The following is a 12,381-nucleotide window of genomic DNA, read 5'->3' on the forward strand; positions in this document are numbered from 1 at the left end:
TGAAACATAGACTCTGCAATGTGAAGAAATACATGTATATAAATACATGTAAATAAGTGAATGCTACATTATTAGGTAATGAGATAACTGCTATGAAGCTGTTCTCAGGTAGTATAACTACTTACATGTTCTGTTGGTAAGTTGATAAGTAATTTTTGTATTTTTGTATTTCTAATTATTATAGTGTGGGTCTGCTGGAGTTAAAAAATCCACTGATGAAGCCTTCTTAGGCGAAACGCGTCAACTGAGACTTGCTATCTGACCCTGATCTGTGCACGATTTCCACCACCTCACATCAATGTATACATTGATGTATGCATTGATATAGTACTATGTGAATTAACATTGATATAGTACTATGTGAAATAACTACTTGTCATGTTTTTATATCATGGGCTACCCATGAATAATTTTAAATATTATTTTTGAATTGAACTAATAAAATAATTATGTTTTTATAGATATTTATCTTCCTTTTGTGCCTAAAAAAACCTTCTTTTTCCTTACTTTCTCTTCATCCTATGATTATACTACATAGTCCTTTTTTCTGGACGTTAAGGCTTGGCACTGCACCAGATGTATCTGGTTAAATTTAATCCTAATCTTGACTTCGTACACTCTCCATAACACGAGTTCAAATGAAGGTTAAACTTTCAGTTTTTTACTTAGTTGCTTTTTTCCCTGGACAATATTTGCGGATTATTGCTTGGGTCGTTCACAGAGAAAAGTGAATTTTCACTCTGCGAGGTATGATTCATTTAGCTTAGTGAATCCGGTGAAAAATTACTTGAAAATTCACATACCCAAGTGTAAAAAAAGCACAATTTTTGCTTGCACATAATTGGGTGGCTAAAGCCAGCAAAACCTTTATTTTACTTTGCCAAGTGAACAGCCTAAACTCATTTAGAAATACAACCACAATGATCATAGGAGAGTGGTGGGAGAAAGTGTCCATATACCTCCTGCTTCAAGCCTTGTCCCAGGTAAGTAAAAAAAATGTAAACGTAGATGCTACTTTCCATAAGGAATATACTGTAATATAGGAATTTCATTAACATTGGCCAATCCAACTGAAATAGATTTGCAGTTCCATTCATCTAAATTTCCCAGTGAACAGTGACACTTTTCTTTAGAAAGCCATCCATATTCTATGAACTTTTCACTATTTGCCAACATTTGTAATTTAATTTTAATAACTTATCTTTTAAATCTTAAGTTAGAATGAGTCTGATTTCTTTATTTGCTTTAAAGCCTTTTAAACATCTTAAACATTTACGTTGACCAGTTTGACCTTTAAACTAAAGCAAGCACAGCACCCAGTAAGTATTCAGTAGGTTCTTTTCTTTACCAAATTCTGCTAAGTGATATATATATTAATTTCAGTTTGGTAATACCAGATTTCCTTTTCCAGTGTAGACTAGTAGATGCTAATCCACTTTATGATGTTTCCAAACATGACTTCACCTCAACGCGTGCTCTAATCCAATAGCAATGGATTTTGTGTTGATCCGATTTCTTAACTGTCCCAAATTAGAATCCTAAAGAGCAAGGAAGAGATGGGGAAGGGCACAGACCCTTACAGAGGTCAGTAGAAACCTTAAAGAGAAACCATTATGATAGAAATGTAGGAATTGCTTTCTGCCTTATTTGCACATACTGTGAATTCGCTTCCAGGAACCTAGTTCTTGACTTTCCATATACCATGTTACCAATACTCTATAAATACCCTGCAACAAAATCACAATACTTAGTTACCCAAGTAAAACAAATGTCTAGTTGCCATAAATATGCAGTTGTACCAGTGCCTACACAAGGGTAAAGTAATTATCTTTCTGTTGAAATCCAGAGGAATGGTACCCCAAAACTCAAAAAACAATGTTCAGATTCTGGATTCTTCCTTCAGAACCATAAAGAAAGGATCATGTTATGTGGCTAGGGCTGATTTGTTGACTTCTGTCTCTTTAACTAATTAATAAAAGATGACTATGCAGTCCACTATTTAAGGTACACGTTCTATGCTATGACATAAAGATTACTAAATAATAGAAAGGAATACAAAATGACAGCCGTATTTTAGCATTCTAAGGGTATGGTCTAGGAAAGCCACTTCAAGGCATGATACAATTTGTATAGTCTAGTGTACACAGTAGCTGCAACATAAACTATACTACAACATCATTAGGTGGTAGGATAGAAAACTAGAAAGTATTGGTTATCACAACTACTAAGAAAGTAGTTGTTTGTTTCAAACAACTTTTATGTCATGTTTGCACTAACATATCTTTAGATATTAGTCAATGTAAGAAAATAACTTTGTTGAAATGTTGCAGTTCATGTGTCACACTATGTGTCACACACAAATGATGGCTGTCCAGGCACATGCAGCAAGCTAAAAATGGAGACATCAATATTTTTCTATGGTAATGTCATAATTTCAAAAGATGTTGGGAGCAATGGAGGGCATAAAAAGTGTAAAACGTGTACAATATATTTAGCAAGGAGGATAGGATTGGGCAGTAGAAGATATCAGAGTGCATGTACCCTTTAAACAGCACTTATCAAAAGAGTTTACAGTTCACATAAGTCATAAAGATTACATTAAAAAGTATCTCCTAATAAAGAAAAAAATCCTAGACCTCTTTATGTCACTTATAGGTTAGACCAGTCATTCTGAAACGGGATTACATAGAACTCCAGGGTTCCTCTAGAAGTTGCTAGGGGTTCCTTGCGCTTTCCCTGATTACCATGTGACAGAGATCACCTAGTTTTGTGGCTAATGACACTTAGTAAAATCAGTAGTGTGACATCATCATTCTGAGCTATCTATAATAAGGGCATTATTTCCATTAACCACTAATGTAGGATGTCTTTTTTATTTAATGACCTCCTATGGTTTTAGCTGGGGTTGCCCAAGACCTGAAAACTATTTCAAGGGTTCCTTAGGGGTAAAATACTGAGAAAGGTTAGGCTAGACATCCTTAATCACAAGTCCCTAATTATGACATGTAATGTAGATGTTTAATGTCACCAGGGACTTAGAGAGCCATTGTGTTTAGGTAATTATAACCTATACACTTGAGAGACCAAAGATTAAGCAAGGGGTACCTTCCATAGTAATACATATGCCACATGTGTATATAAATTTACAAATTCTATAAAAAAACAAGGCTACTGGTTATCTGCTAACATCAGTGAATAAGGGAAGCCATAAAGTTCAAAAATAGGAAAACCTAAATATTATATTAGTCAATGTACAGTGAGTCCATATTTAGAAAATTGTCCCAATTTCCTATTTGTTACTTTTCAAAATACAATCTACGGGTAGGCAAGTCTGCATCTATTTAAAAAACAATGAAGTTTCTAAATTTCTACATAAATAAAACCGACTTATGAGTAAAGAGGAGAAAAATCGTTCAATAAGCAATATTAGGGTACAGAGGTTGTTTTAATTAATCAGATCCTATATCTATAGAAGACAAATCTACTCCAATTTACAGTGATCAATATCATTTGCCATTAACAGTTTAGCTAGATTATAGCCACCCATGTTATATTTGTTAGCAAATGTTTTCAATCTTGAACCATCTCCATTTCAGGTTTACTGAATCACCCAGCTTTACTGATGAAAGTTTATCTATCTCATATTTGGAGAGCTTTAATAAATCAGGCCCATTGTATGAGCACAAAGTGCTTCTATAAATGTTTTGATGCTGAACGTATGGACCAGGTTTTCAGGTTTTACAATACATGCAAAATAGACATAATAATAGAAAACGACATTGACAAAATGTACAATGAAGAAAGAGATATGAACATTTCATATTATGTGATACGTTTTTATTTTCTCTGTTGTTTTAAATATTTTTGCATTGTATATTAAATACAGACATCACACAACAATTAATAGTTTACAGCAAACAGATAAGGCGTCCATACACATTCCAATACAGTTGCCTTGCAAAGGTTGACAAACAGATTAAGATACCATTGGTTTGTGTTCTAGATATGCAACTGGATGCATTCTGGCTTCTATAAGGCCTTTCATTATGGTTGAATTAGACATCATACACAGATTGAAAGCTAAAGTTCTCCAACCATATGTACAAAATTTAATAGGCAAACAATAAGCAAAACAGTTTACTAAAATCGAAATTGACAATATATTAGGCTAATACACAGCGATCTTATATTTAGCATGGAACTGACTTGCTCCACTAGGTAGACCAGTGTGCTCAATGGATTTGTAAAACGGGGGGCGGCCTGGACCCTTTTTTATTTCATATCCTGTTTTCTTAAAGAACTTAGGACCCTCTTTACACTCATGCTTCATTCTGCAGTATGCCCCGACTTTTACAAGCTGACCAGATCCATTATATAAGCATGTCTTATATTGGTGATCTAACAAACAGCTTTATGTGTTTGCTACATCATGCTCAAAATAATGTTTGATCTTTAGAAAAGGACTGGTAATGGCTTTATCGGCACAGTGTTAAAAAGGACACATATGTTAAAGTACAGTTTGAGTGCAGGGATTTTGTATTAAAGAGGACTCCTATCATAGCATAGTGTGTAAAGCACATCCAAACTGCTGCTTATGTGAGTTTGGGTGCAAAATAATAAAGCACACTACATGTAACTGCTTGGATTTTAGCAGACCTAAAGTCAAAGTATTCCCCTTGCTGCTCATTAAAAATGTGCATTTCAGCCTCTAAATACTTACTACTTTGAAGAGTCAGTGCCTCTGCCTTATAAAGAAACTATTGAAGACTGAGATTAGCATAAATCTGAGATGCAGTCACTGGTAAGACTTTTTGGGCACCAAGCTCCAGAGCCATGATTATATATAGGAGCCAGATTGCCATTTTTTAATGGTAACAACAAGGGGGACAAACCTAAAGTTTATCTTTTACTATGGCCCTGATTTATTAAAGCTTACCAAGGCTGGAGAGGATACAGTTTCATCAGTGAAGCTGGGTGCTTCAGCAAACCTGGAATATATTTTCTAAAATTCATTAGCTATTTGTTAGCAAGTGTTTTCAATTCTCGACCAGATCCATTCAAGGTTTGGTGAATCACCCAGCTTTCTTGATTAAAGTGTATCCTCTCCAGCCTTGGTAAGCTTTAATAAATTAGGGTCTTTATGTCCATTTAGACTAAAAACAGTATAAAGCAGAGATGCAGTGATTGGTCAGACTTTTGGGCACCATGCTCCAGGAGAGGCATGATTATATAAGGAGTAGTATTGCCAAGATTGTCAATGGTGAGGACAATGGGCACAAAGAGAAAGTAATTAATAATGGCAATCCATTTCAGATAATTTGACCCAAGTGCTGAACTACTGGTGAAATGTATCTGAGCAGATTCTTTCATTATCAATAACAACCCACTAATTTTTTATCTCAAGCCCTGTACAGGTGTCATATAGAGGGCAGATTTATGTCACTAAAAACAATGTTTCGTGATTTTTTTTCCAGTAAAAGGAGAACGAACAAGCAATGTACACACAGCACTGTTTTGTTCTTTGGAGAGGGGAAGGGGAGGATGAGCCAATGGTACCATTATGTGCGCTCTTCAATAGGAAAATTCAGTGGTTGTTCCCGCTTAGTTGTTTATCAGTCCGCCAGAACGCATTGATGGATAACATTAGGGGACTGTTTTACACATGCTAGATTCTCAGCCAAGCAGGACCATTCATTTTGGGCAATATTCATCTAGCATGTGTATGTAGCCTTAGGCATTGACCTTATTTTGAGGGAAACAAAAATGTTTACCAAGGCTATGTATTACCCAAATATACCCTATCTATTGTTTTAGGGTTCTAATAAATAACAGGACAACAGTCTATTAAGTGCCATTTAGTTTTGGAAACTGTATTCTGGAGTATCCTGTCCTATACAAACCATCCATAGTATATCAGGCAAATTCCAGGGTGAAATGAGTGAAAAATAACTAAACGCAGACACAGGTTCCGTAGGTTTAGGGAAGTGAGTTTCCAGTTGTGATTTCCTGTCGGGGTCTTTCTGAGATTTCCATCCTTTTGCCATCATTCTGTATCATGTGAATAATATGCTTTAAGTCAAGGCTACGGGTTAACACTTCTAGGAGAAGCTCATCTTTCTGTACACCTTCAATAAATTCCTCCAATGATAATTCACCTAAAAAAATTAATAAAAAAAACAGTTTGGGTTCAAATGGAAATCACAGCAAACAAATCAAGAGTGTGTAATTTTAATCATAGGATAATAATGTGGTCAGACCTGGGTACAGTACTATGTTATGTTGCTCCACCAGTTGCCCCACCACCAATAACCTGTAATTACTGTAAAAAGTGCGTGCACAGAGTAGGAAAACTTTCAGTTTACCTACTCTTTTGCCAGAAAACCCATAAACTGAATGTCCCTTTGGGGTTCTGGTGAGCACACCACTAAAGTTAGGATGAAGAAATTGGCCTGGGGATTTAAACATTACAGTGGGCATTGGCTGCAAAATAGGACAGGGACAGAAGGATAAAAAAAGTGAGTGATCTGAGGTCAATTTGTTTTATACTCTTGAACACCCTGGTATTTGTTCTTGCACTCATATGTATGTGTATTAGTATGTATAGTCTCTTATCAAGTAATACGGGTATATGCTCTTAGATTGTAAGCTCCTCTGTTCCTTTCCTCCTCCTGTGTCACTGTCTGTATCTGTCTGTCATTTGCAACCCCATCGCTGTGTAATACGTTGGTGCTATATAAATACTGTTTATTAATAATAATAATAATAACAATAATAATAAAAATAATAATAATAATAATATTATTACAGTAATTGCTTTGTGGTTTCTTAAAAACTTCTATTATTATTTGTAATATAAATGTGGGTCCAGCAGAGGGAGTTGGTTCCATACTGTGAGCTCTTTTTGTCTGACTACCTTCAGGTTGTCCAGTTTATGAATATATATCCCATAAACTAAAGAGAAGAGATGTGTTTCATGATAACCGCATTCTACTCAATCCAGTCATTGTTGTTGTTCAGGCTAAGATACTTTGTTCTGAAAAAATATTTGTTGTCTAAAAACATTCCTTGTTACATATGATCTTCGTTTTCACACTATTTAATGTCTGAAGTCAGGTACATTATTACCCTGATTGTATAACTTCTGCACAATCTCTATAAGTCTATGTTCAGGCAAGAATAAAAAACTGCTCCCAATTTCCTACTGTCCATAACTAGGCAGAGTTTTTTGGTTTCCCTATTATTTCAAAAAAACTTTTTAAACATTTTTAAGCATTTGGAAGCATTTCCTATTCAAGCCTGTGGAGGCAGCAGTACACTGCCCTTGAATGCTCCACTGAGCACCCAAAAAGCGTGCGGCTGCTGTCATGAACAGACCTATTCCAATGTTGGCTAATTTTTGCCACTCATTTTAATGTTAAAAAAAACTCATAAAACTTAAAGATCCTGTGATAGAGAAAATAGAAAAAAATAATAGAAAAACTCAAAAAAAATGAACATAGCCTAAGAATGGCCAGCAAAGGTTGTTGCTGACCACTAAACAAACTATTCAATATGTACTGCAATGTGCAATGTGTAGTGCAATAGACCCTGCCCCTACCTAAAATATGTAGAATAAATGGTCACCTTAAAGATAGTTGAGTGGTTTAAATAAATGTAATATTTTAGATAGACAATGAAACTTCTTTTTAGGCTCTTTGGTTTGGACAAGAGTTGAAAGATTACTCACCATCACCATTGATGTCTATTTTGTCAAAAACCATATCCGTGAATTCTTCTGCAGTCATCTCATCATTACATCTGTTAATAGCTCTAATAGCCTGAAACAAATAAAAATAATTTTAAATATTTTTTATTGGTAGAGTAAGCTAAATATGTTTCATATTAGAATGGACGGACATCCTCTTAAATCTCTAACAGATTTCAATGGGACATCAACTGATCTCTCACAATAATTTTTTTTTTTATTAACCTCCCTGGTGGTATAAAAGTATTTTTAAATGTCAAAGCGTTACATTTAAAAATATTTATTATTTTAAATTTCCTGCCTGGTCCTACCCCCCCAGTCGCACACTCGCACGTCCCATGCCCGCCTGGCATCTGCGTCCCTTGGCTTCGTGTCCTCATCGTTCACACGCTGGGGACGCAGATGCCGGGCATCACTGGAGGACAATGCGGGCCACAAAACCACTTTTGGTACTGAAAACCCCGCGCCACACTCGGGAATACCACCAGGGAGGTTAATGGAAGATATTATTTGGATTAACAATAATAACTTTCAAAATATATTTCCTGTGACAGGTAAATTTACATGGTTTCCCCTACACCAAGACCCTCTTGGTTTACAATTTAGCTCAATAGGAAATAGTGTAAATTTTGAAATTAGTGCAGTCAACTTCTCTTGCTGCTGAGTTGTATGAAAGACCATGCAGCAACGCTACCTTGCTACCTAGCTACCTAGCACCTGAAAAAAATACATGAATGAACAAACCCATTGAAACCTTTTTTTGGGGGGACTAAATGCAAATAAAAATAAATGATTAAAAAAGAGGTACCGCTTGAAAAAAATGAGTGTGAACTTAACCTATCAGATGCAATTTTAGCTAATTGCATCCCTAAAATATACAAATCTACCTAATTTTAACCCCTACACATTGAATACAATGTAATCTACTTAAAATTCAGGTAGTAGGAAGTCTAAAAACTAGTCGATATCTGATATAGCTTACTGGCTAATCTACGCATGTAAGGCTTAACCATTGTGAGGGTTCTCATCTATGTAAAGTTACCCCTCTGTAAGGGCAGCTTACATATGCTATAAGCCATAAAATGTCTGTTTTCCATTGAAGTTGCGACTGCAATTTTCATTTTGTGAAACCAGAGATAATATTGAAGGTGCATGCCAACAAAGTAAGGTTAAACGTAATATCATAAAAAACAATGGTATTTATAGGTGGTCTTTTATCCAACTAGGTAAAGTTTATATACAATTGAACATCACTACATTTTCAGTCTTTAGCTTTGTCTACATTTTCATATACTCCTAAAGAAAGGGATATTAACCACCCTATATGGAAATGTATATAATAAGGTTGTGATGAATAATTGGTTCAGATTTAAAGGAGAAAATCCATGACCTTATCAACCTACACATTCAGTGAAATTGTTGCTGTAAACATCTATTAACTAAGCTGTGTGTGTTATTTAACAATTATGTATATTATTACCTAATGATAACTTTCACATCAAGATATCCAATTCATAGGATTAACATTTGCATTATTATGAAATAAACTTTTCCAATAGAAATTAACATTTAAGTATTCAAAGACTTTTTCTGAGTTGTCATTTTATCAGCTCTTTTCTGTTCCCTTCTGTAGTACTTTCACAAAGACATAATGCTATTCCAAATACAAATCTTTTTGAATAAACTTTATTATTACATCAAAAATAAAAATGATTCTATGCATTTAGTAACAGGAACTAGGAGGGTAAATGTTTAATATCATTTATAATTCAATATATTATATTTAGGCTAGAAAATATTGTTATAATTCAAAGGGTCATATGTTTCAGGATAAAAATTCTGCTGAAATGGAAGTATTTAAATGATATACCGGGTAATTCAATTTTCCCACATTTCTTACCTTAATTATATTGAGGAGCTCTCCTCTGTCAATACAGCCATTTCCATCGACATCATATAATTTAAAGTACCACCTTAACTTCTGTTCCACTTTTCCTTTTAGGACTAAGCTTAGAGCAGCCACATACTCCATGAAATCCATATAACCATCCTGAAAAAGAAGACATCTATAATTTCACTTCTAAAATTATATCATGTACAATTCATGAATCATTAGTTGTAGCTGTTCTGTGCCAAAATACAATTAAATGGGATTTTTAGTTTTTTACAGGTCAAATACTCTGAATAAACATATCACTTCCCCTTCTTACCTCCTGGATCTCACTATTAATATTATTGTCTTTTATTTATAATACAACAATATATTATACAGCACTGGACAATAAATACGAGCAGCAGATCATAAACCTGCACACATGCAAGTACACATTTCTAATCATATAAAGCTGTATAGTGGAATTGTGATAGATTTGATAATTTTGGTTTGGAGGAACTTATGTTACCTACACAGAACCCCAACCTTAACCTTACTGAGCACCATTGGGATGAATTAGTATGGCCATCATAAGCCATACTTTTTCATCCGACATTCATTACCTGACTTTACAAATGCTTACCAAATACCAAAGGGTTGAACTAAAACAATTTTCTATTGATACACGCCAAAATCTTGTGAAAAATCTTCCCAGAAAAGCAGACGCTGGTATAGCTACAAAACATGGACCGGGTTCTTATTAGTGCTCACGTTTTTGTAATGACCTTGCTAATAGGTTTGAAAAGGTGAGGCACTGACCGGAAAATGCCCCTGTCTGATCACATCATAAAGGCAAACTTTGGACAGGTATTTCGTAAACTATTGCTTCTGTTTTCTGTAATTGTGAAAAGGATTTTCCTCATAATAAAAGTATGTAGTAAGAAATACCTGTACAGTGTAAAGATCCATCAAGATATTACTAGATATTATACTACCATATTGGATAATGCTTATAAATAGATAATTTAGAGCAAAAAGGGTTGTTCTGTAATGGATATGTATCTGGCAGCAATGTGACCCCCTTTAAGGTAAATCAGCTTTTTATGTCAAATGTTTAAAAATATCTAAGCGTTTCCCATTCTCTTCACTATTAAAATATGCAAAATTCTTTTTACTCTAAAGTACTGTGAGCTATTTGGAAGACTGCACAAAAGCATGGTTGCAGCTTACACCATAGTAACCAGCTATATTTAATTTTCCATTAATTCACCCTATTCAACATAGTAATAGATGATAGCTGTCTACTTGCTATGAGTTTCAGCATTCTAATGATGCTTTTTGCATTATCAAGAAAACGTAAAAAATGGCTGTAGTGAATACAACAAATTTTTACAATTTGGCTGATTTATTTAAGTTCATGTGTCTTTTAAATCTTATTGGATATTGTACACTTTTGCGATAGCTGATAATTACCAGATACCACCAGATGGGTTGGTTTACCTTTGATATCTAAGAGATGTTATTATAGCTGGAACGTTGTATACGCATAAACCCTTTCTATGAGATTGAAGTGCCAATATTACCCTCCGAGTCAGCTTTGCTAACTATCTATCTATATATATATTTTTTTTTTCAGTATACTTGTACACATGAAGAAAAAAACACAATATAAATCAATATTTGAAGGAGTCGTAGAAGGAAGTATGTATTACTGTAGATCAGATAGATTTAAATGGAAATAGAGAATAAAAACTTGCGATTTTCCAGATCTGTTCAGCACTATTTACTTTATCACTATATAAACCTTATAAAAATTAACTATTTAAATACCTTTTGGTTGCTACTTGCATACATAATTTTAAATAAATATATATATATATATATATATATATATATATATATAAATATTAACATGTAATAATAATATAAACTAAGACTTGTATTTGATTCTAAAAATGAAACTTTTTTATATTGTGTGTATATACAGCACATGAACAGAACAGCATCATCTGTTATGGTAGTCTACATTCTTTGTAAGACAAACTAATTGTACCACTAAAGATTATGTGGTTATAAATAAACAAAATTCAGCAAAGATATTATATATTGTGGAATGTCATAAAAAGAGGTGTGATTTACCTTATTAAAGTCAAATGTGTCAAACATTTGTTCAATATATTGGTTGGATGCTGGACTAAGGTTCTTGAGGCCGAAGAATTGTTTGAATTCATGTTGAGTAAGCTGACCAGATGGACACTCGGTCATAAATTTTTTATACCATCTGTGAATTTCTGTGGCGCTTAGTTCCTCAACAGCTTTTCCATCCATGTTCCCCATGTTTCTTTTCCGTAAAAGACACCTAAAGAATTCTGAAAATTTTATTTAATCCTTATAAAGATCAAAAAGCGTATCCTTTTCAATATATGAAATGCCCCAATCCTTAGAGTAGATGCTTTTGCAAATGCAGAGCTTCAAGTATTCTTGTGTGTGCTCTTTAAAGGTTTGAGAACAAAGTCATTGTTAGGTCAAGAAATTTCCTTTATGAGAAGAAGAGGAAATCGCTGCTGACCAATCAGGGTTTAAGCTGGGGAAACCCCTCGTGTACATACAGGTGGGACTCCAGGAGTTGGCAAACAAAAACACATTGGAAAAAAAGCTTGGGAACCATTTGTAGTGATTAGAAAGAAACAAGATTAAAGGAGGTGGTATAGGATGCTACTCAAAAGATTTGTAATCTTTTAATCGGGATCTGGCTCTGACATTG

The 12,381-nt window shown here is 34.3% G+C and overlaps 1 protein-coding gene across 1 annotated transcript; it reads right to left on the bottom strand.

The window, feature by feature from the left end:
• Positions 1–3,815: 3,815 nt before the first annotated feature.
• GUCA1A (guanylate cyclase activator 1A) lies at positions 3,816–12,145 on the bottom strand. Its single transcript, XM_072425546.1, has 4 exons — positions 11,757–12,145; positions 9,645–9,794; positions 7,727–7,817; positions 3,816–6,155 (listed from the first exon to the last, which is right to left on the bottom strand). The coding sequence occupies exons 1-4, from the start codon at positions 11,952–11,954 to the stop codon at positions 5,977–5,979; spliced, it is 618 nt and encodes a 205-aa protein (XP_072281647.1). The 5' UTR covers positions 11,955–12,145; the 3' UTR covers positions 3,816–5,976.
• Between the last annotated feature and the right edge of the window lie 236 nt (positions 12,146–12,381).

The sequence above is a fragment of the Pyxicephalus adspersus genome, chromosome 1, assembly GCF_032062135.1.
Source record: "Pyxicephalus adspersus chromosome 1, UCB_Pads_2.0, whole genome shotgun sequence".
NCBI lineage: Eukaryota > Metazoa > Chordata > Amphibia > Anura > Pyxicephalidae > Pyxicephalus > Pyxicephalus adspersus.

What these genes read in the sequence shown, in the direction of transcription:
- GUCA1A (XM_072425546.1), bottom strand. Translation starts at nt 11,954, where the DNA reads ATGGGGAACATGGATGGAAAAGCTGTTGAGGAACTAAGCGCCACAGAA. An exon ending in AGCTCCTCAATATAATTAAG is followed by an intron (nt 7,818 to 9,644) that starts GTAAGAAATGTG and finishes TATTTGTTTCAG; the next exon opens with GCTATTAGAGCTATTAACAG. An exon ending in AATAGACATCAATGGTGATG is followed by an intron (nt 6,156 to 7,726) that starts GTGAGTAATCTT and finishes TAATTTTTTTAG; the next exon opens with GTGAATTATCATTGGAGGAA.